The sequence below is a fragment of the Colletotrichum orchidophilum genome, assembly GCF_001831195.1.
Source record: "Colletotrichum orchidophilum strain IMI 309357 chromosome Unknown Scaffold_48.1, whole genome shotgun sequence".
In the NCBI taxonomy this organism is placed as follows: domain Eukaryota; kingdom Fungi; phylum Ascomycota; class Sordariomycetes; order Glomerellales; family Glomerellaceae; genus Colletotrichum; species Colletotrichum orchidophilum.
In genome coordinates this window covers 286324-309827 of record NW_019173004.1, presented here as the reverse complement: position 1 = coordinate 309827, position 23504 = coordinate 286324, and the positions used below count along the sequence as shown (strand labels likewise).

Below are 23504 nucleotides of genomic sequence, written 5' to 3'. Positions count from 1 at the left end.
TTTTTAAAACTTCTTTTTCCCTTCTGAGACCGGCATCTCTGTACGAAGTATCCGTACTCCGTACTTACCTTAGGACTGCCAGAGTGAGACTGCGATAAGTGAGGCGCCGGATGGCGGCAATTACCTAATCAATCCCGCTGTTCTATGCTTCTCCCAAGCCCCTACAATAACGCCACGTGATGAGCTTCTACATTGTACTCACTCTCAGACCGCCCCAGGTGAGGTGCCGTGGGTGCGTGGGTGCGACTTACTCAGGAAAATCTCCGCCTCTACACTACGTCACTGGCGCTCCTTTCTCCTGGGCTGAGACAGTTGCACCAACCAGTGGCGGCAGGTCCAAAAACGCAAGCAAGACATATTACGCCGTTGCCGGATTGAGTCCCATTGCCGGACCCTTAACTCCTGGGGCTCACTGAGAGTCTGTGATGCCTAAGGTACCTTAGACGGCTCTCCTCTCACTCAATCACCAACCCGCAGCATCATTTATTTCATTCACTCATCTCCAGTTCATCACATTACTCTCTCAACCACCTCACCCATCATCAGTCACCCTTCATCAGTCACCCGTCATCTCAACCTCTCTGATCTACCGCTGTCAGCTCGCAAATCCCCGCCTTCGGACCGGCACATCCTGGTTGTCATACCAAGGCAACCCCCGTGACCATTCTTCGCCTCGTCTCAACCCGCGCCGAGAAAGGCCCCTTGTTTGCATTTCTCCCTCTGCTAAGTTTAGTACAATCCGGCGATGCCCCGCAGGGTCTTCCGTGTCATCGGCGTCGGATCTCCACCGACACGGCGATCAAGTGTGAATTTCATCCCGACTTTTCCAACACGCCTTTAGGAACCTCCAAGCGAGACCCCGGTCGCCACCCCCGACCCAGACAGAAAGCCTTAATGATCCATCCGAGATCAGGCTTGCTGACATCATTCAGTCGTCTCCGTCACGACCCTGCATTAGCTGGACCGCCGTTTTTACCACAATGCATGGCCTGGGAACATTTCTTATCGGATGCTCCAGAAATGCCGGGGCCAATGGGTGCCATGTGAGATTCATTTTCTATTGACCGATTGGGTATACACTCCATCTTTAGGCACCGCCAGCAAGTCGACCAAAAACATTACCTCGCCACCCAATCTCTTGAGGCGAAGCGAGGCAATTCGCGGCTGCACCGGAGGATTGTTGTGTATTTCTTATTCGCTCGCTGGTAGAGTTAAGCTTCTCTCTCACACCCACAAGCTCACAAACTCAATCTTTGGCACATTTGACGGTTTCGGTTGACCAAGGTAGGCCAAAGTCACGTCATACGGGAAACTTCGATTGAGTGCATTGAGACGACCCTGTCATCAATACTTGCAAGCGCGACATAGGTCGCTCATCCAGTGCTTGACGTGGAAGCACAGATGGCAAAAAGCTTCTTCATAGTGACCGTCTTAGCTGCGACTGTAATCGCCAAGACCAGTAATCATGGCCCGTCAATTCTGAAGATCACGATACTTTTTCCACTTGTGAGTATGAGTAATGTAAGTTGCAACTTGCACCACAGATCTCCACATCGTCGGTGGGCATTCTAGGCATCGGCAGCTCATCGCCTCCTTGCTTCGCCGACAAGCCCACTTGGCGGACTCATGAATTACCGGCTGTGTGAAATGTCCCATTGTAGACCCATCACTAACCATGGCCTTCGACAACCTACCTTATAAGATTACCACACACACCACAGAGCTTGTGGCATGTTAATTCAACACGTTAAAAGACTTATCAAAATCGTTCTACGTGCTTTGTTCGACTACGAGGCGGAATGCTGTCCCAACGTTTCTTCTGGGCCGTGGCCATGGCTTGTAACGTCACTGTCGCTGATGTTACCGCTCCTGTTCCCTTCACCTGGCCCCCTCCGCAGGGATCCATGTCGGATTTCGAATACAACCTACGATTCGGATGCGACTTCATGTCGTGGTGTGGAGGCTTTGATGGCGGATGCGCTGCCGAGGTATTTACAATAAACAACGCCTCGAGGCGTTGGGCAGTTGCTGATACGTTTGTGTGATAGTGTCTACGACAAGGAAAACAATGCTGGACTTGTACGAGTCCCAACTGCGAGTGTCTTTGCGAATAATACAATGGTCATTATTGGTACTATTTTTGTTAGAGGATTGTGCGCTAGTAAGTCCATTAATGAATAAATACAACGTGCCAAGGGCCATTCATAACTTCGTTGTCACCAGCGTATCCTGTACGCGGACGCGACTTGAAACATCCTCGAAAACCCCTGGAGAGCCCAGCAAGGAGAATCAGGGGAAGAGACTTGATGAGACGCATCTTTCGTGGCAAAGACTGGAGAAGACAGCCGCTTTCCTCTACTTATATAATCGTCGATGATGATGTCTTTGATCCTTTGATGCTTACTTTGAAAGCCAGGCTGGATACTTATCATGCAACGCCGTCAAGCACTCAAAGTAGGTCAAGCACAATTTTCTCAAAATCATCCCATCGCTTTGTCGTATGCGTAATCTTTACTCTAGTCTTATCCTATTTAACTTTATTTACAATGTGTCTTCATGTCCGCAGCTCTGAATAAGTGACTGTATCAAGTAGTAAGATGCAAGAAAGATATCCCGTGATATACCCAATGAACGCCATATGTAATGCAGATCTATTTCACAGCCAGCAAACGTAAAGCTCGGCATGAGTTTAATCCGAGTCATCACTGTTACTTTTTTCTGCCCAATCCTGCGCCCTCGATGCAAATTTTGAAACACACAAGACCAAAATGCCGGCCAGGAGAGCGGAAAACGCGGCTGGAATAAAATTAGCAAGCGGCAAACTCAAAGGAAAGAAGTACCTTGGGCGACTTACTGATTGTGAAAGACCAACCGACTCCAATGGCGTCAATCATTGGCACGAGACCGCCAACACTGCCAGCTCCGAAACTGTACTGAACGATGTATTTACTGCTGATGACAGCTGTTCTGCGTTCGGGCATTGCCTCTGATGAACAGAAAGTCAGTCCTGCTAAGAGGAAGTAAAATGCAAAGGCAGGAAATGAAACTCACCGGCAGAATATGTGTTCAAACCACTAAAAGACCACATGAGGCCGAGTCCCTCAAAGAAGCAACTGATGATTGGCAAAGCGATTCCTCCAACTTGCTTTTGAACGCTCCATCCATATATCAAAGTGCCGGCAGGCAAAACGATGAAGATTGCCGGTAAGCTGCTCTTGAGCCTGTCCTGAGGTAGGCGAAGACCATTACGCTTTCGGATGTATCGCTTAACGGTGTGGTCCGAGACTCTGCCCCCGATAGTGCTCCCCATCAGAAAGCCTGCTCCGGGAGCAAGGTAAAAGATGCCACTGATGAGAGGTGTAGTGAGACCAAAACGAGGATTGATGACCCGCCGTATGGAACTCAGAAGGCCGTATTGGTTGAAACCTAAAAGTCCGCAAGCAAAGTTCTATGAGGTGTGTCAATACGAGAGATTGGGGACCAGCTACCGTGGTATGGGTCACTCACGGCTGCGACAATATTGGGATACTTGAACTGGCGGAGAACACCCATTGGATTGAATGCGTGGGCCAAGTCACTTAAAGATCGGATAGGCGCTCTTTCTGCCACGGCAATCTTGAGATGCGCCAATTGACTAGCTTTTGGGACGAAGAAGAAGCCCACGATGAGGCCGAGGAAGGTCATGCCAGCTTGGACACCATAGACGACCCGCCAACTGGTAAAGGTCACAATAACAGCTCCCGTTAATGGCGCTGGAAGTATTGTTAGTTCAAAGAGTTGTTGACATCATTATGGTCAAGTAGCTCACCAATTGCGTTTGCCGCCACGCAGCTTCCTAAGAAACAACCCACTGCAGTTCCGCGAGTTGTCTACCGAAGCTGTTAGACTCAACAAACAAGTTTGCAAAAGGGCCTGGTATCTTGGCTTACAGGCTCAAACAAATCCGCCAAGATAGTCTGCCCAGCAACTAGAAAGAAGGGGCCCGTCGTTCCTCCAATGACCCAAATCGCCGTAAAGCAGGCAAAGTTATTAGAGAGTGCCGAGCCGATCGAACAAAGGGTCAACAGGCAGTTGGCGACGAGGAATGTTGTTCTACGTCCGAGGATATTACTAGTCGGCAGCCATATCAAGGCTGACATGGCCATGGCGATGAACACACCAGCATTCGCCGTGGTAATGGCATGCGTAGAGACGCCGAAGTCGGCAGCAACATCGGCCGTCGCCGTCAAGATGGAGCTACCGGAGAAGGCGACGGGCAAGGCCATCCAGCAAACGACTGCAAGTGTAACCCATTTCTTCCACGTTGGCATCTCCATCACCTCGTCGTCTGCTGCGGCGGGGGGCCGAAGAGGGGCGGCGGCGGCGGCGGCCGGGATGGGGCCGGTGAGCGGATCGGTGCTCAGCCGGGGGATCTTGACAGCGGCGGTCATGCCGTCCGGCTTTTCGGCATTTGGAGAACCCATGGCACGTGAACTCTCATTAAAGAAAGGAAATTAAGCTGATGTCTATGCTGAAGCATCGTCAAAATAATCAGACGGCCTCGGGGAGTCTTCCAGGTGTATATAGTCCTGCAATCTCTCCGTAGGTCGGAGACACGCCTTCGGCAGGCGAATTTTCCTTCATTTTTCCACCATCCATCCTCTGACTCAAATGTTTCGTTAAGTGGGACTTGCATGGCGACGTGATCGAGGCCGGGCCGGGCTTGTGACGGAAACACGTCTGATATACGGCGCTGGTGGTGGATTGCTTGGTCAGAGTAGTCGGCAACATGGCATGAAGCCGACTTGGAAAACTGGTTTAGCCCCAGAATAGTTTGTGGGGTAAGATCGTGACGAAAAGTTCGGCCAAATCCCTCATCTTGCCGATAATGTGGGGAAATCACAGTCTTTTGTCGGCATAATGCGCGATTTATGCCGAACTATCTCGGTCCGGCTGGAACTTCTCACCCCCAAATGTCTGCCCGTGGCAACAAAGAAACCTTTTCCTAACCAATGCTGATGACTCTAACGTAGTGGAGGTTATCGTAAGAATACGTCACAAGTTACAGGAGCTTTGGAAGACCTGCGGTGTCTTCAAATATCTATCGAACCCCCGTCGGTGTCCTGGCTCATTTTCCCGAAACGTTTGAGCGGACCTCACGAGGGCATTATCCCAATCCGGCATACCGATAGACAACCATGGTATCAGAAGACGATGCGTCCAGTGCGGACGACAGGGTTGCTTTAAGGTCCGCCCCGTTATCCTCATCGGCTTCATCTCGACCAAAGACCAAACCTACCGCGTGAGTGTCTCTTGTCACAACCGTAACGCTGGGAGAGTTTTCTGGTGGCTGACATCGGCTTTTTCGCCCCATAAGATGTCGTAGGTGTCATTCTCGCAAAGTGAGATGTTCGGGTGGCCAGCCATGCGAGAATTGTCGCCAAGCGAGCAAGGGTGCAGAATGCACATACCCTCGAAGGAATCGCATCGTCAAGGTTAGCCAACGGTACGTCAATGCTGGATCCCAAATATTCTCAGGTTGCAAAAGACGATTGTAACTGAACTGCTTGCCCAAAAGCTATATCGATGACCTCATAGCCGAGAATCAACGGCTCAAGAGCAATAACAGCGTTGTCACTCAGGCTCGAGCAGAGAACATCCTCCCAGATCTGGCAGCCGTTGCTTCGGTAAAAGAGACAACAGACAACGCAATTGCCATCCCGCCGCCATCGCTTGATGATCGGCCATGGTTCTTCGACATGAACATACCGCACACGCCGATTCTCATCGGTGAGGCATCAGACGCCGCATTCGCTACCCGGTTCCGCCAGGCAATATCGACGGTTGAGCACAGTCACATCCCGCGCGTGAACTACGCAACAGACGAGAAGCTGCTTGCACTTTCTGATACGGATTGCCCCTGGCCAAGCCCAGCGAGGGCACGTTTTCTCGTCGGCGTTGCCTTGAGATATGTCAGCCGTTGTTATCACATCATCCGGAAAAGTTCGATTCTTGATGCTTTGGAGCAGACACTTCAGAACCCGGCTGAAAGCGACTCTCTTCTCAAGAGCAAGCTGTGGGCAATGTTTGCCATTGGCGCCATGTATTCAACCCGCTCGGCTACATCAGAAAAGCACTTTCCTGGCATGGGCTACTTTGCACGGGCAACTCGTATCCTCCGCATCGTTAGCGAACGACCGAGAATCGATGTTGTTGAGTTGAGATTGTTGCTGGTGAGATTGCTCTTTCGCCTAGTTATTTTCCAATCAGTTCTAAAGTTGAACAGTCTTTCTACTCTCTTGCACTCAACCGACGACATACTGCCTACACCTTTGCCGGCTCCGCAACCAGACTTGCCGTCGTCATGGGCCTGCATCTCAACGTTCCTGAGTCGCAACTCAGAGACGCAGCCGCCCGAGAACACAGAGTCAGAGTATGGTGGACAGCTTACATTTTTGACAGGATGTGGGCAGCCAAGCTGAGCCATCCCGTCGCTGTCCAGGACATCGATATTGAGGTGGACTTGCCATCAGATCCAGTTGTCGACGAGAGGTTAGCGGATGACTTTGCCGATGCATCTTACTTTGTTGCCAGCGTAAAGCTCGCCAGTGTACTCGGCAAGGTTGTGCCTTCCATCTATCGAAGAAGAGCCCAAGACACCTCATTATCACATAGAGTCCAAGAGGCTTTGAAGGATCTCCGTGGGTGGTCTTCAGAGCTCCCTCCGCAGCTTCACATTGACTCGAAGCCTACGTCGGAACGGATGCCAAAGCCAATCTCACTGCATCTTAACTTCAATCAGGTAATTATGTCATGATTTGCAGACAACGTATCACACGGCTGACTTCACTGTTAGTGCGCTATTAGCACCACCCGTCCAATCCTACTCCACGTGCTGCGAACGCATGTAGCATCTTGGGGAACACCAGAGACGCCAGTACCTCGAGTCCCTGCAACCGCCATGACTCTCGCAGAAACTTGCATACGCTGCGCTCGTCACACGTGTCGACTACTAACAGAATGCTGGATTGATGGTTCCTTTGCAACATTTGACTACTTTTACACCCAGTACCTCTTCTCGGCCGCCACCATCCTGGCGGCATCCAGCCTCCTGAGCGGGAAAGAGAGTCACAACGACAGGGAACAATTTGAAGAAGCAGCCCAGTTCCTGTCCCAGCTGAAAGACAATGGCAATTACGCAGCCGAGGAGTTCTGTCATCACATCGACGCTATGAAGGCCACAATGGCCGCGGCTCACGTACGTCGTGGTGATTTCGTTGTAGCGGAATACTCAACTGCTATGTTAAATGATGCGTCGACCACTTTCACGGACGCAGTCAACCTCAACCAGCCTTTTGCGGCGCAAAATACGACTGCCGGAATGGCGCTCAACGAACCGTCGTTACAGGAACTCCTGGCACAGCCACTGCTTGATTTGCAGTTTATAGACGCGTCAATCTATAATGATGGCGCTCAGGGACTTTACTGGCCAGACTTTAGTCCGGAGTCATGGACGCCTGATGCGTGGGCAGCAAGTTGAACCCTGTGCTCTGCAACGATCTGATTTCAAGCGCGTCGAACTGAAATTCAAAGATTATGTCGCAATTATGGGACGAACAGCAATTTTGGGATTATTTCAAGCCTCTTTCTACCAAAAGACTACTTCCATGGCTACTTAGTCTCGATAGTCAAACATCCTATGTAGGATTTGCTGCCGACAACTGCGTTTTACCAAAACTTGAATGGCACAGCCAATCTTCCCGCCGCATTCGGCGTCGCACTAGCAGATGTCGAAGAGCCCGATGGAACCGATGCTGTGCCGGCTTGAGAGCCCGTTGCCGCCGTAGTGGCCTGAGTTGTTGCAGTCACCGACGCGGTCGTCGCGGCCGTGGCAGAAACGCCTGCGCTACCAGTGCATGCCTCTTCGCCAGAGATGATGGTGTAGCTGGTGCTGCAGCCCACCCGAGGGCAGGTCCCCTTCTCGCAGCCAAATGTAAAGCTCTCCGTCGTCACCGAGGTAGGGCAGCCACATGACTGCGTCAGAGTCGCCACCTCGAGGCATTGCGGTGCTTCGCCGGCGCAGCTGGGACACAAGGAAAGCTCTGTTACGGTGGGACAGCCGCTCTGTGCCGGGGTAGGAAGCGGAGTTAATACATCGGTTGGCAGAATCGAGTAGAGAAACGTTTCTGAAGTGGTTTGGGCAGCAATCGGCGCCGCGCTACTAATGTTAGCGATGGGTTCCTGTAGCCAATATTGACAGATCCATACATAAACAAGAGCTTTGCTGCTTGGCTGACTAGCTTCATTTTGATGCTACTCAACTTGACGGGCGAGGAATGGACAAAGCGTAGTTTGAGGATTTCACGGAATAAAGCTTGAAGGAATGGGAGAAGAAACCAGTTCCACAGCCAGCACAGCGCAGCTGAGCTCTTTTCAAGTCACGAGCTGGTAACACCAGCGGCGATCAACTCCTCCTGACAACACGACCGTCATTCGTTCGAATTCGTCGGTGTACAAACCACCATCCTTTTTCGGCATTGGGGTCTTGGCTTGCAGGGATGCTTTTGCGGAGAGCCCGTATCGACTGGCCACCAACCTCTTTGATTCTGTTCTATTGCAGCACCCGTCAAGGGAAAAACACGTAGTCTCACCGCAGCCGTTCCGCCAAAAGCAACAGTCACACCAACCGAAACTTAGTCTTTCAAAGCGCTACCTCCTTACGTTTCAGAAGTACAGGTTGATATTCAGGGTGCTGATGCCAAGGACTGCCAGCCCGCGAATCGTTCGTTGTCTTCATCACCTTCCTATAGGGGCACAAATAGAGTGGCTCGTGCCCGCGCGAATTATGACGGAGAAAGTCAATTGTCGTCAATGGAAATATACCTGATGCCCAAAAATACGTCTTGCTGTCGCTTGTCGGTCATCTTTTCTTGGGACAAGCTTCTCTATGGCGTCAGGTTTCCTTCGCCGCCGACTTCTTGAGCCTCGACAGTAGAGTCTCCAGCATTCTGCAGTACCCCATCGATGTCCAACGTCACTTCTGCATTGGCCCTCGAGAAGATTATACCACCCATGATGGGGTAAACGACCCTGAGTCTCTCGTGTTCGGGAACAACGATGTTGAACTAGCGGAGCGTGATCAGTCCAACAAGGGAGCTGACAAGACTGAGGCTGGGTGCATAAATATAAAACCAGCAATGTGAGGCGGGTCCATGGGATTCTTGGCATAAAAAAAGTTTGGATAGGAAAGGGACTAGATGATTGCTCACTGTCGGCGCCGCGTAATAGTTGAGAACGAATCCCCAGGCAGCTGGAATGTTCCATTGGCCGCCGATAGATATCGTGGCATTCAGGTCTGGGGTAAGTTGATTGCCCTGGGACAATCAGTAAACAAGCGAACCGGCATCATGATCAAGAGGCTGCCCACGACTACAAACCGAGCAAGACGTTAGATACCAAAAACGTCTCATTATTGTGTTTTCGAAAAAGAACTCGGGGCTGTAGGTTGTAGGGTCGGACGAAAGCAGCACCGAAGAGACGATGCCGAAGATGGACATCCAGCAACCAACACCGGCACCATCTTCTGAGGACACCGAGTGGGCGACAAAAAGGCTGATGACGGTGCCTCCGATTTGATGAAATATGTTGTGCAAGCACCAAGAAAGGAGGCCGCACTAATCAACAACACCGCAGTGAAATCCGGCACCCTTGGCAGGATTATTGGCGTGGTGCCAGGCAATGACGCTATCTCCCCTGTATGCTTGACCGATGATATTTTCGAGAAGCAATGTCAGTAAGGCCAGGTTACAGAGAGAAATGAGGTGTGGGATAAAGAATTGGAGATCGTGATCATTGAATACGATTAAGGGAACCGCAAGACGTTACCGAGGCCGACGGCACCCCCCGTCGCGGCAAAAATGAAAGATATGCGGGAATCCCAAACGTCGCGGCTGTCTTCGGCTTCATCGGCGCTTTGCGTCATAAGATTGTAGAGTTTCTTGCCGACGTTGACAATGAATGCGGTGATTACTCCAAGCTTGGGCAAGATAATGAGGGAGGAGTTGAAAAAAACCTCCAGGCCATCACCACATACAAGGTTCTTGTACTATTTCATGATGCAACCTTCAAGTCCCGGTTAAGAAATCGAACGGCCAGCCATGAATTCAATTCATAGGTCGGCGGAAGACCCTGTAAGCATACTTAGATTGAGATGCAGAAAACATAGTCTCAGTTGAAGGGCTATCAAGCAAGCGCGCCGGCACAGAGCTGTGGTCGAGGGTCAACATGCCCGGGATGTCGGGGCGCAAAATCATGCCAGCCAAGTCCCTTGGTTTTATTTTCCAATATAAGAACATCATTTATCAGAAAAGGTGTGATTATTCGCATCTTAAATGCTAGCATGGGAATAAGGAAGGCACTTTAGTAACTGAGAACCCCTTTGCTTGCGCAACGTGATAGTAGTATAAACGTTTGAAATGAATTACAAATTGGTACAACATGATGAAGAAGACAATATCGGTCGGCGATACCAAAGATCATGCTCTACATACGTCTATTCTCTTCATCTCCACATGGACTGTTTGTTGAACTTCTTCTACTCCAGAAAGCTTCTACAGGTAGCCATCATTGCTTGGTTGGATTTCAACGTAACTCAAAGTCACTCAATTCCGTGAGGCTTTGCACAATAATCAGGCGGCTTGGTTGATTGTGATTAGTAAGGTACGGTGAATAGGTCACTTCAATCGCGACACGGCATTGAAACCCCGGTCATCTCAAAGTTCAGCGCAACTCATCAAAGCGTCGTAGAGCTTATTGCCCAAACAGCACCTCTTCACATGAGACCAGAGGAACAAGCATATGTAGTTATGCTGACGAATTGATGTCTCTGTTAGTCATTAGCTAATAGTTTCAGCGGCCCGATCAAGTAGAAACAGCTCTTGGCACCGAAGTCCGAGGCATCTGACCAAAGTAAAGCATTCAGATTTTGAAACCATAAATGGTAGACTGCGGCTCCTCTTAAACCCCAAGCTACATACTTAATGATCTTCAAGCTCTCTTCCACAAAAAGAAAAGAAAACTTACCATCTCGTAGGCAGTCTCCCCTCACCAAGCCATCAACCTTTACAATGTCGTCCGCCACCAAATCGTCCGTCAACCTGGTGCTAGGTGTCGCAAACGTAAGTTTACCCATCGGCGCGAAGAAGCTGCACATTCATCACCGCAAAGCTAATGTTCGCAGGTCGGAGACACGTCCGCTGACCCCATGGCGCGCTATAATACCCCTGACGAAGTGAACGCGTTCCTCGACGTTTTTAACCGACGCGGATACAGCCAGCTCGACACCTCGCGCATGTACTCGCCCCAGGCGCCCACAACCTCGGAACCCAGGCTCGGCGCCGTCAGCGCGGGAGAGAGGTTCGCCATCGACACCAAGGTCACGTCTGGAACGCCGGGATGTCACACCAAGGAGAAGATCTTGAACGAGATTGACGAGTCGCTGAAGGCGTTGAAAATCAAACAAATCAATGTCGAGTACCTGCACGTGCCGGACCGAACGACGCCGTTTGAAGAGGCGTGCGAGGCTATGAACGAAGCGGTCGTGCAGGGCAAGATTAGAAAATGGGGCATTTCCAATTACAACGCCGCCGAGGTCCAGCGATTTGTCGATATATGCGAGGAACGGGGCCTCGTCAAGCCTAGTGTCTACCAGGGTCACTACAATCCACTCGTGCGAGGAGGTGAGAAAGACCTGTTTCCGGTCTTGCGCAAGAATGGCATTGCCTTTTATGGGTTCAGTCCCGCGGCGGCGGGGTTCTTTGCCGGGAATCACAAGAAGGTCAGAGCTGGTGGGCGGTATGATACATCGGTGAGACCATCTACCTCGTATCAAGTAGGAGGTGAGAGGCTAACTTAATGATTTACAGATTCCCGTGGGCAGGATATACTCAAAGTTCTACGTCAAGGAGTCGATCATGACAGCGACGGAGAAGGCGCTTGAAGTTGCGTCTAAGCATGGAATTGACGGCCACGCGGCGGCGCTTCGGTGGACGGCATATCACAGCATCCTCAGAAAGGAGCATGAGGATTCAATAATCATTGGCGCCTCGAGTCCGGAGCAACTAGAGGCTAGCATCGACATGATTGAACAGGGACCGCTTCCTGAAGATGTTGTGTCTGCTGTTGAAGCCTTGTACGAGCAGATTGTCGATAAGATTCCATACCACATGTAGATCTCATCTGGACTAGGCTCAAAAGCTAGGCTCTATAGGCTAGGAGTAAACCTCGGTAATCCTGACATGCATGCGTTGAAGCACCAACTTCATCGCTGAGAAACATCGGCAGGATCTGTGTTCTGTGAGCACATGTTCTTTTATAATCTCAAGATTGATAGCCATAGCTGTTTCTCGGGGCAGTTTCATATTAGCAGAAGGTCTTTTCTTGAAATCTTCACATCCTGCAACATGGAAATCACCGCGATAGTTCATCCCGATGAGAGAAGCTCAGTCCGCTTAAAGAAACAGGTTCACTCTCAAGCGACTTGTGTGATCCACGCACGATCGATGCCCCGCAATACGGTAACTCAATCATTTACGAAACAATTGATTGCTCTGTGGCTCTCCCGACATGGACTTCTTGGAGGGATTCTTGCTTGTAGCTTGCCGCCATCCATCACTCAATCACATGGAGGAGTATGGAAAATGGGCAGTCAAATACAGGTTTAAGCACAAAACCGCCTTGCGCCAAGCAATTTCATCTGATGAGATCTCATCATGACCGACGGGTGTCACGAAGCATTGGTTTTGGCATTCGACGAGGTGCGCAAACTCCAACACCGGCCGGCCCTAGTCCCCCGCAACTGCAATACTTCAGTAAGAGATGTTGACATTCGACTCTGGGATACACTTTTCAACAGTCCTATGGCTTCGAAACATATGCTTGGGGCGAGCACAATCATCAAAGACTCTGGATGGATCGATGCGCTTGGGTTAAGTTGAACTTCTTCGTTGTGTTCTCTACAGCTGCATTTACGGCTAGGGCCTGCTGGACTAATATTCCGTATTTCAAGCCTTTCCAGCACCGCATCGCAAAGACTACTATACTATGCAATTTTGCGCGGCGGGGAAACATCGTTGTCCCGAATCATGACCACGTTCCATTCGCGGGTCCAAAGTAGCCTACGTCTGGCATTTGCAACCAGGGCAAGCCTTGTCCATCAGCGGTATTAGCCCAGACAGTGTTCCCCCACCAATCAGGGAATTGCGCATTGGGACCTTGGTTTATGTTAGTCTCGGGCACAATGACAATAGCGGGTAAACCAGCTGGGTTGACTTACCATAGGTAACGGCGAAGAAGATGACAATACCGCTGATAGCAAGTCCAGTATCCAACGCCGCAGCGAGGACATAGTTGTACTTGCTCCACCAGGCGTAGAACTTGCGGTAGATGATCTTGTTGAAGATCAAGTTCACAATGTACCACGACGAATAGTTGATACCCGTGGCCGGTGGCACGTTGTAGGTTCCGACAAAGATGAGCGGCCAGTTGATCTTGCGAATGAAGTCAGAGTTTGTCTTCTTGAAGATGAAGTATGTGATTGGCGGCAAGATGAGACCGATCCAGAAGAAGTGCAAGAGGCCAGAGTAGATGGCGCCAACGGAGTACAGACGAGCGGGCCCGACGAGGCCCCAAATGACCGAAGACGAGAAGACGGTGCGACCATTGGGGCAGGAGAAGCCGTTGGGTTGGTCCTCGGTGCAGATACCGTCGACGTTGCCCAGCATCCACAGCGTGACGCCAGTCTGGGTCAAGGCGCCGAGGATGGTGGCGAGACCTTGGGCGAAGAACAAGGTCGTGGGCGGGATCTTGAGGTAGTGGCCGAGCTTCATGTCGGCCGCAAAGTACAACCCCTGGCCGACGACGTCCGTGCTGAGGATCTTGAAGAGAATGTTGGCAATGGGCTTGCCCTGGAACATGTATCCTCCAATGAACTCGGACAGAACGTTGAGCTGGTTGGCGTCGACGTTGGTGACGCCCTGGATCATGCCGCAAGGAACCATGTAGATGGCGGGGATGATGAACGCCAGGATGACTCCCCACCATGGGAGCCCGGTATCGTAACCCTGTGCGGTACCGACCGACATGCCGAAGACGACGAGGAGAATGATCATCCACCACCACCACTTTACACTCTGGTATGATTTCATCAGGCGCGCGTGGATGTCGAGCTTGAGTGTGCCCTTCATGGCATGCTTGATTTCATCAAAGTGGAAGAAGTAGACGTGTGAAAGAACACTAGGTAGGTTGCAATGTGGTTAGAAGAGGCTTTTTTTTGTGATGAGTTTGAAAAAATCGGAACATACCTCGTGATGGACGCAAAAGACAGCCCGTACACAAAAGCAAAAGTTGCCGGCAGATACGGGGGGGAGTACGCAGAGTACTTTTGCTGATCGAATTCGTTATTCGTCAGGACCTCCGTCACGTTGTAAAGACTGCCGAATCGATCATAGACATCGGCCGTGCAGAAGGGCATATACGAGGTGAACCACGTGTTGGTGTAGTAAATGGCCGGCGTGATGATCCAGAAGAAGATGGCAAAGCCAAAGAAGACGTTCAGCGCCGCCCAGTGCGGGCTCAGGAGCGGGTTGGTGTTGTACGCAATCATGGACCAGTCAAACGTCAACGGGAAGAGCCCCATGCCGGTAACCATGCCAAAGACCTGGTTGACGGCCAAGTTGTTGGGCGCGATCCAGCATATCCAGGTGAAGTAGCTGAGGCCCGTGAACATGAGACCGGGGAACCAGTACCAGACGAACGCACAGCCGCCGACAATCATGAAGAACTTGATGCGGGTGATTCTCCACCCGTCAGCCATGGCGTTGGCCCTCGAGTGCAGGGAGCTGAGGAGGGCGACGTTGCTGAGCACGCCGGGCCAGATCATGCTCGCGGGCTTGACGAGCCAGGGGATGGCGAGACCTGCGACGGCGTACCCACTGAGCTGGCAGCACAGGACGACGAGCACGGAGAATCCGGGCGGGATGTAGAAGCCGTACAGCCTGGCCGCCTGAATCAGGTTCGTGGCATCAGCCGAGCCGAAGCCAAAGGAGACGTTGGACATGATGGTCACGAGGGCGTGCTCCTTGATGTTGAAGTGCCGGTCGGGGTTGAAGCGGCTGATGGGCAGGATCTTGGCGAGCGTGACGCCAATGGGGAACGCAATCAGCTCTGCGACGAGGGAGACGATGTGAACACCGGGGTAGCGCAACGAGAAGAACTGGTTCACGCCCGCGCCGAGGAAGACGAAGATCTTTGTCGTTGAGTCAGCATTACATTCTTTACATGAGTTGAGTTTGTCAACCAGCAGTTGAGATCACTGGGAGTGGCATACAACACCAAGGAACCAAGCCCGGAATGTGTTGACGGGGATCGCAGTGTCGTCCGTCTCCGGCACAACAGCTCTGACCTGAGGAAACGGCGAGGTGTCGGCATCGTAGTCCCCCTCGCCCTCCTCGTCGAGCACCCGCTCCATGTCAACCTCCAGCTCGGCAAGATGTCCATTTTCTAGCTCAATGTCCTGGCCATGGATGTTATGCGCCGTCTTGATGCCGAGCTTCTCGTCTTCCGCGGGGGACTTTTCAGGGTCCGCATACTCTGGCGGCGTATGGCTAATGTCGGTTGCCATCTTGTTGAAGGGATTGCGACGATGCGATGGCGGCTGAAGCAAGCAAACGCCTAGAGGTGCCAAGAGCGTAGTGCCCGGCGCGGCATCGAGGTCATTATGAAGGGCGGGTGCTGGTTACATTGCTTTCCTGGTCCCGTATGAAGGGTAACATTGACTGATACCAGCGATGTGGTCCGATACGCCCCGACGCGTACGACAATCATGTGTGGTATCACCGCGACCCAGACATCTCTCCGTCCTCCCGCTTATCAGTCGCCCCCCCCTGATCGGTGGTCAGCCGATGATAGGATTGCTCAAAAAGTGCCGCTGGGATTTTAAAAAGTTCCCCAGATTACCTACTCGTAAGCTCGTCGTCCACTCAGGTTGGCTTTACACACACAACCCTCACGAATCGTAATGACTGTCTCCGATTCCCCCAACCGCTGCTTCGGTTCAGCGGCATTGGCCAATCGAGCATCTTGGCGTTATCTTGGCTCCATCTGCCACTGCGGGGATCTGCCGTCTGCTTCTGGAAGGCGACCAGGGATTCCTTTCTTAGCGGTCGGGTCCGGCGCATGGTATGAGGGAGGGATTCGGGAAACCTCGATAAGTTTGCCGTACTTCCGCGGTGTCCCCATTCCCGGGCGATAAGACTAGCAGTGATTAGCTGAACTAGAACGTTGCCATGACGCGCTTTAAACTCGGGGCTCTGTGCCTTTGGTTGACGTGAACTTTGTTGGTTCCTGACCTGGCGGGGCCATCCGGTCATGGACTCATGGTCCAATAGAGACTAAGAGTAAGTACCTATCACTAATGATTTGTCGCTAGCTATTAGTTAAGAAAAATAAGTGCTGCATGATTATCCTTTATTAGGTGCTGACATCAATCCGAACATGTCGGACTTCATGTTTGACTGGCATATTTTCGCGTAATCGCAGGTTAAGCTTATCCTCTTCCAAGACATGCTGTCTTATCTGCAATCAGCTCACGCATGCTTGAGATGAGACGAACACCACAGCGAGTTTTTAGATGATCGAATTGAAAAGGAGAAAGACTCTTGCTCGCCTTCGATGCGCCGAATTACAGGTCTCAGCCATCGACATTCTGTGCGAGTCGACACCGACTCCTGCAGGTCTCCTCCATTGGTAAGGGTTTACACCCTTCATGCAACTTACCTAGTCACATTTTATCCAGTGCCGCAGTAAATAGAATCCATTGACTGCTGGAAAACCATAGGATCGTTGCCAAAGGATACTGTTGATTGTGTCTGGGAATCTTCGTCTTGCGATCACAGCAACCTGCTCTAACTCTGGCTAAGATCTAGCCACCAGCATTACCCGGTCCACCTTACCAGGGCCAGCGCACCGCACCAAAAAAACGGCATGTTGTTGCATCGACTAGAACAAGTGTAATGAAACGCCAACAACACTCTTGAACCATTCTGGAAAGTATCGATTTGATCAAAGCATTCCAACAACTTCGATTTACTACTTGGCTGAGCCTCCCTGCAGCAGGTTGTAGATTGCAAATCGGCCGAGGGCCCTAAAGTTTGTACACCAGCTTCTCGCCAGAGATGGCTCCATCTCGATACACTTGGAACCCCTCATCAACGCCATCAAGGCCTCCAGAAATGACCTTGGGCTTGTTGGGCTTGAATTGTCCGCCTTCTATCCAACCCGGCAGCTTCTCATAGAACTCGGTGCCAAGTTTGTGGTCCTCTTCACTGGCCTGGTCCACCGTTAGTGAGAATCCTTTATGGAGTCTACAGAGCAACTTACCGGCCATTTGAACTCGGCGTACTGATGGTCCTTTAAGAATGCGGTCCAGACCAAGACATCAGTCACAGTCGTCTGCTTCGTCACGTCCTCGGTGTTGGCCTTTCCCGGGCGCACAGTGCAGAGTCGTCCGCCGCTTTCGTCAATGGCTTGGGATGCCTGGCCCGAAGAAGATTTGTTGCCGATGGTGTCAAATACATATTTCAGGCCGGGCGCTGCCCTTGTGATGGACTTGATTACGTCATCGTCGCGATAGTTGAAGACGTGCTTCGCACCGAGAGATTTCACCAACTCAAAGTGGCGAGGACTACATGTTGTGACCACGTTGAAGCCTTGCATCGTTGCGATTTGGATAGCGTACAAGCCGACACTTGCTGGCAAGACAAGTCAGCAGGAAAATTGCATGCAGACAGGGAAGGCTTTTGGGGAAAACACACAACTACCACCCCAAACGAGGACTGAAGTCTCTTCCCCGCTCTCCCGAGGAATCGCGAGGCATTCTTTTGAGAACAGAGCGAGCCAAGCCGTCACTGAGGCTAGAGGGATCGTGACGGCCTCTTCTGAGCTGATGTTCTTGGGAACACGGAAGCTGATGTTGTCGTCGGCGAGGGTGTACTCGCTGTAGCCGCCAAGACCCTTGATTTCGCCTGGAGCCACGTCAGAGTCTCATGGGACTCGAGAGTTCTCATTGAGAAGAGCCACCCACCTCCCCAAATGAGTCCGGCGACTAAATCTCCTTTTGAGAGCTTGCTGCACTTGTCGCCAACCGCTTCGACCGTCCCAACAAAGTCGCACCCAAGGACGGCGCCGTCGCCAAAAGCACTGCTGTCGAGAGATTGAACTGCGACTATGTGTCAGTACATTCAATTGATTCCCGTCTCTTCTTGAGAGTATCAACGGATTCGACCCACCGTCTGTAGGGTTCTGAGCAATGTGAGAGACTTTAACCAGGGCCTGGTGCGGGGCAGGTTCCGGGACTGGAATCGACTTCTTCACCATTGCCGGCGATCCACCGGCCGAAGCCACGGTCACCAGAGCTTGCATATGTTGTCCGACCATTTTTGTCAGAATTAGAGACTGAATAGACAATGTGATGGAGTGATGGGCTCGATGAGTTTTCAAGTCTGAAGTTCAAGTAGCCTACTTGTTCTTTGCATAGGCAGGTAGGAGAATGTTTAGTTCCCCTGCTTAATCAGCCTATAAGCCCTGTGGAACTTGGAGTCTCTTCGAGGCCACTAATTCACCCCGAAAGAGTAGACTAGTCATAATTAGCAACCCTTGATGACGCGGTCGTGATGAGGTACTACGTCAAAGAAACCCTCCGGCCACAAAGGGTGGGCCAATCGCAGACAAGAATGCACAAGTTATTTTGCATCACTTGGACTGGGGCATACCAGGTTATTATGCGAGGAAATACCGCCCAACGTCTTGAGGTCTTGATTACAACATGAATAACGTATTACTACATCCCACTGACTATGTATAATCGCTATTTCGGCATCGCGAGAACCAAAACGTTGCTGCGGAAACGGGCTCCTAACCAAGACTGGTTACCAAAAGGCTCTGACCTGATTTACAAGAATCAAGTCATTTTACGCAACTATCCCTCATCTCTGCGAACCCAAAGCCAGAAGGCATCAACCAGCAACATGCCTTCAACAACCAGCAAGGCAACAAGCCTGACAACGAGAAGGGACCTGAACCATTACAATATATTAGTCGGGGTGTAATAGACTGCGTTTATGTCTATGTAAACAATATCCCCTAATCTCTCATACCTTTTGTGCACGTGGTAAGAATTCTATCTAAACGTCTCTATTCCTGTGATCTGGCGAAAGAAAAACAGCGCAAAGTTCGTATATCGTCTTCGTCATTCATTCATTTTCCTCCCCTGTTCTCGAAGCCAGTCCCGCAGTTCAGACCGTTCTGTCCCGAGACTTCTCCAGGGCCACCTTTCTCAAGCTCAAATCCTTAAATGGGCGTCTAACATGGCGGCCCCAAAAAGACCTCACGACTTTGCCGAGTCTTTTCCGTCGTTTCTTACGTTGGAGATTGCCTTCTCCTTCAATCAACGCTCCTAAAGCATCTTTTGACGACGCAGCAGTAATGGCCTGTTCAGGTTCGCTCGTCTGCGTGATTGGTTCGCCATTTTGACCACCAGAGGGATCGGTTTTGTAATTGGACGCTGCGTCTTGTCCATGTTCACTTGATGGTATCACCTTCGTTTGTTGACCTGCCTCCATTTCCAACGCCGGGCTGGAAATTATACGACTCGGCGTCGACGTCACAACTTGGGTTAAATCTGTCTGTGCTTCTGTCCCGCTGAGCGTCATCGACGCCGTACTTGACCCGATACCGCTGAACTCTTCCTCTTGTCGTGGTGATTCGAGAAAATCACTCCCCGGGACCTCCTCTGCCACGGGGTTCCCTTTGTCGCTCCAATTCAAAGAGAACATGGAGTTGTAACCAAAAATTACAGCTCCCTTCCCGTTCAGCTGGACTTCACCTGTACTCCTTGGTACACGGTAATGTTTCCCGCTTTGTGATGTTAGAACTTGGACGATGTGAGAGTGGTCGACCTTGCCTGTCCCATCCGAGGTACACTTGCAGGGTTTGAAAAGATCATCAGGTAGCTTCCAGACGACACGTTTGCCGACCTTGACTTCGTGACCGTTGAACTTGATCTCAGGGGCGTCTTTGAGGTCCGATGCGCATGCTGCCAAGTAATACTTCTGCGAGGGCTGCTGCGCCCAGGAGCCACACACCGAATCGCCATCAACTGGACGGATAATCTCCCCAAAACCCTTTCCAAAGATCGCAACTGCGTTGATTTCTCTCGTAAAGTCAACCCAGCCCTTCGCAATTGTCTGGAGAGTCTTGACGCGGGGATAGACGAAGTCTTCGCCGGTAGCGAAGTCTCTGAACTCCCACCCCTCGAAATATTTCCTGACCCTCATCTTCAAATCTAAACCATCCTGTCGTTCGATAGAAGTTTGTTGTTCCATAGCCTGTTCCAACAGGCAGTAAATCTTCTCGACACGGTCTTCGAATCGGGTATATGTCGTCTTGGTCTTCGTGATCGTTGTTGGAGAAGCATCTCCCTCGCCAGAAGTCTCTTCAGTCCATGTCTCAACCTTATCAATGTGTATCTTCAGGTCCTTATTCTTCTGTTCCGTCAAAACCTCAAGGGCCGATTTAGCTGTGTGATGGTCCGTCGATAACTCCAGGCTCTCTTTCTTGAACCGGAGTTTTGAATTCATTTTCCCGTTGAGGTCGCTGTGAAGGGATGCCAGCACCATATGAAGCAACGCGCTGGGTCCATTGACGAGCCAACCTCTGTTCTCTTCTTCGTCCCAAAGAACAGCGTAATGCTTAGCGATCCAGTTCATCTTTTCGAAGTATGTGTCCCGAGCGATGTGAACAGGGGTTTGCGCAACTCCAAGGCGGATGCCCATGCCAGCCGACACAAACTTTCCACCGCTGATTGATATTCTGTCAAGAACGCATGTCGAATGGGGCCGGGGTAAAGCAGAACTTTCAATAGCATAGTTCACGTCATTGTCGATGGCGCCTAGATAAGTTAGATTACATAGTCGACCTACTAATCATGGGATCTCGGACCTACCTGCGTAGAAGTTGACCTCAGAACACCACCCCACGATATGTCTGCCATTCTCCAACTGTTGATATGTGGGGATATTGCTCAAGGCCGACTTGTGATCGAAGTAGGAAATATGTTGCCCGCTAGCTTTGTGAAGGTGATGCCAGAGAAATGTGCCATGATTCTGTGCGACCAGAAACAACATCGAGGAAAAGCCTTTGAGATAATATGTATCTCTGAAAGGCACAATTCGCTTCGTTCTCACCATGGAAGCCATCACGTCGAGAGACATCTCAAGACCAGTCTCCGCTGTTTCTCGTTTCGCTATGGGATATCCGCGGACGACGACTGGGTTCCTAAACATGCTATGCCAACATTGTCCGTTTGGAAATGCCGCATCATCTTTGGAGAATGTAAAGCCAATCTCGAAATGAAAAGCTTTGGTGGGAGATACCGGCTGTTGAAGTGTTCCATTTTTGACGTTCTTGATGTGAGGCGTGCAATAAATGATGCCATGTTCTCGAGGAGATGGTCGGAGGGCTGCTCCCAGCCATGAGAGCAGTTCTCCAAGGTCTGCAATAGTCGTCGCTGGCCATTGGAAGAGGCAGCCTGGAGAGCATTGCCGTAGTAGCCGCCCTGCGCGTTGACGTCTGCACCTTGATAGACCAGAAGGCTGGATACCCTTGAGAGTCCACCGAGACAAGTATAATAAAGGCATTCTGCTTTGGGGGGGTCAGGCTCATCCTCCCACGGTAGGTCGGGCTGATATAGATAGGCCCATCGTTTGAATGTAGTCTCTTTCTGGAAGAAAGCTACTGTCTCTTGGACGATCTCATCAGAAGATTCTGCTAACCGAGCGTGTTTCATGACAACTTCCGCAGCATATCGTGCCAGAGGGAAGTTTGCTCGCGTGGTCTGGTAGCTGGAATCAATGCTTCTGATGTAGGTGAAGCAAGTCCGCGCGATTGCGCTACTGGCAGTCTCAAGTTTGAACTGGCTTTGGTCCACCAGATATTTCTTGACTGAAAAGTGGGCGAGCCGTACTTTTCGTACAGTTGTTTCGTCTCGTTTGACCTTATCGATTGATATCAAACCGGGACAATAATTTAATATGTCGTCATCAGAAGTCAGTCTACGTCCCTTGATGAACTTTCGAAATCCCTCATTTATTAGTGTGGCAATTACGTCCACAGCTTCCGCTACTGTCAAAGGTCGGTCGGCATGAACGAGAAACTGTAAGAGACGAATTGCATCGTCTTTGAGGCTCGGCGATATGCTCTGAAGTATGCGCTGGTATGGGCGCGCCGCCGCCGATGCCGACCATGAGCCCAATGCGTATATTAGGGAAGCTATGCAGCATGTCTCGGGCCACTACAGCAGCCGAAGTTGAACCATACTCCCCGTCAAGCAAGACGGCGACCACAACGTTATGATGGCCGATCCTGCCCAGCGCATAGCTGTTTTTATCGTGCTCTGAGACAGGAGGGGAGTCATGGTGCTTCTCGTCGAAGAAAGCCTTCGCTGCGTTGAATTCGGTAGGCAGGGTGCATACCCAGCCGACTGTGTATTCTGCGGTGTCTGCCATGGGCGATGTTCTGACCACCAGTAGCGAACAAATCAAGTGGCTGGCGATAGGATACGAGCGCAAACGGCCTGGACGATGGTTAGGTATGGTTGATGAGGAAGAACAGTGATGATACTGCCACAAAATACCAAGCAGGTTGGAAACGCAAGAAGCGGGGGTTAGCTTCCCTTTCATTCCCAACCTACGTGAGATCAGGCTCTGGATGTGAGGCAAGAGTGGCAGGGTCGTTGACGCCTTCATGCAGCTGGATGCAGTGAGCTGAGCCTTCTGCAAAGCTGATTTGTGATGTAGGTTGGCTGCATCTTAGCCACACTTCGTTGGCGGAGAGAAGAGGGGTAGAGAAGTCATCTGAGGAGCCAAAACAAGCGGTATCATTTTGCGGAAAGGCAGTTATCATGAGTCAAATAGGGCTGCAAATTGAACGCAGAAACGATGAAACATATCATCTGGTTGCGAAAACGGTTTGGCGGGTGACACTGAAATCTCCTGTTCCGCATCAAGGAGAGCCTGGCCAGTGTGAATCGCACCTAGTGACCCTCCCGATGCGTTCAGCTTCAGAAGGTGGGCTCACTGCTGATGGTAATCTGCCTCGCGTGATGGGTCGTCTGAAATGTTCCATCCTTGCTATAGGTCCACACCCAAAAGCCAGGTCGAACCCCTGCAACACTCCCACCCCTAGCTTAAAGTGGCGATAAAGGGCCTGCGGAGTGTAAGCGTCGCTATGGCTCCGTGATGAAGCATGACGGAGACCCGGCGCTGGCGCCGCGAGCGCGCCGCCGGCGGGGACGGGAGAGTGATGTCACGGGCTAGAGCGCGGTTGAGATCTTCGGCCTTCCTTGCCGGAGCCCCGGAGCCCCGGAGCCGCTCTTCTGACGTAGTACATGGCCAGGGCCCGGGCCTGTAATG

General features: G+C 51.2%; 9 protein-coding genes across 9 annotated transcripts; 3 read left to right on the top strand and 6 right to left on the bottom strand.

The window, feature by feature from the left end:
- Positions 1-1799: 1799 nt before the first annotated feature.
- CORC01_06495 (uncharacterized protein) lies at positions 1800-2114 on the top strand (the record flags this gene model as incomplete). Its single annotated transcript, XM_022618136.1, has 2 exons — positions 1800-1988; positions 2049-2114. 2 exons carry the CDS (start codon positions 1800-1802, stop codon positions 2112-2114), a joined length of 255 nt encoding a protein of 84 aa, XP_022475448.1.
- Positions 2115-2689: 575 nt separating this feature from the next.
- CORC01_06494 (major facilitator superfamily transporter) lies at positions 2690-4463 on the bottom strand (the record flags this gene model as incomplete). Its single annotated transcript, XM_022618135.1, has 6 exons — positions 2690-2796; positions 2855-2986; positions 3052-3448; positions 3508-3752; positions 3809-3869; positions 3930-4463. The coding sequence occupies 6 exons, from the start codon at positions 4461-4463 to the stop codon at positions 2690-2692; spliced, it is 1476 nt and encodes a 491-aa protein (XP_022475447.1).
- Positions 4464-5177: 714 nt separating this feature from the next.
- On the top strand, positions 5178-7519 carry CORC01_06493 (fungal specific transcription factor domain-containing protein; the record flags this gene model as incomplete). Its single annotated transcript, XM_022618134.1, has 4 exons — positions 5178-5281; positions 5558-6212; positions 6266-6781; positions 6836-7519. 4 exons carry the CDS (start codon positions 5178-5180, stop codon positions 7517-7519), a joined length of 1959 nt encoding a protein of 652 aa, XP_022475446.1.
- A 188-nt stretch (positions 7520-7707) lies between these two features.
- CORC01_06492 (uncharacterized protein) lies at positions 7708-8285 on the bottom strand (the record flags this gene model as incomplete). The annotated part of the gene is made up of 2 exons (XM_022618133.1): positions 7708-8197; positions 8248-8285. 2 exons carry the CDS (start codon positions 8283-8285, stop codon positions 7708-7710), a joined length of 528 nt encoding a protein of 175 aa, XP_022475445.1.
- A 639-nt stretch (positions 8286-8924) lies between these two features.
- CORC01_06491 (Sodium:neurotransmitter symporter family protein) lies at positions 8925-9961 on the bottom strand (the record flags this gene model as incomplete). Its single annotated transcript, XM_022618132.1, has 4 exons — positions 8925-9104; positions 9249-9353; positions 9417-9591; positions 9852-9961. 4 exons carry the CDS (start codon positions 9959-9961, stop codon positions 8925-8927), a joined length of 570 nt encoding a protein of 189 aa, XP_022475444.1.
- Positions 9962-11105: 1144 nt separating this feature from the next.
- Positions 11106-12209, top strand: CORC01_06490 (aflatoxin B1 aldehyde reductase member 2; the record flags this gene model as incomplete). Its single annotated transcript, XM_022618131.1, has 3 exons — positions 11106-11156; positions 11219-11845; positions 11904-12209. 3 exons carry the CDS (start codon positions 11106-11108, stop codon positions 12207-12209), a joined length of 984 nt encoding a protein of 327 aa, XP_022475443.1.
- A 910-nt stretch (positions 12210-13119) lies between these two features.
- CORC01_06489 (OPT family small oligopeptide transporter) lies at positions 13120-15658 on the bottom strand (the record flags this gene model as incomplete). Its single annotated transcript, XM_022618130.1, has 4 exons — positions 13120-13250; positions 13313-14271; positions 14340-15283; positions 15365-15658. The coding sequence occupies 4 exons, from the start codon at positions 15656-15658 to the stop codon at positions 13120-13122; spliced, it is 2328 nt and encodes a 775-aa protein (XP_022475442.1).
- Positions 15659-17179: 1521 nt separating this feature from the next.
- On the bottom strand, positions 17180-18471 carry CORC01_06488 (uncharacterized protein; the record flags this gene model as incomplete). Its single annotated transcript, XM_022618129.1, has 5 exons — positions 17180-17365; positions 17416-17786; positions 17850-18059; positions 18119-18253; positions 18324-18471. The coding sequence occupies 5 exons, from the start codon at positions 18469-18471 to the stop codon at positions 17180-17182; spliced, it is 1050 nt and encodes a 349-aa protein (XP_022475441.1).
- Positions 18472-19290: 819 nt separating this feature from the next.
- Positions 19291-22598, bottom strand: CORC01_06487 (uncharacterized protein; the record flags this gene model as incomplete). The annotated part of the gene is made up of 4 exons (XM_022618128.1): positions 19291-19382; positions 19457-20904; positions 21468-22056; positions 22199-22598. The coding sequence occupies 4 exons, from the start codon at positions 22596-22598 to the stop codon at positions 19291-19293; spliced, it is 2529 nt and encodes an 842-aa protein (XP_022475440.1).
- Positions 22599-23504: the final 906 nt, after the last annotated feature.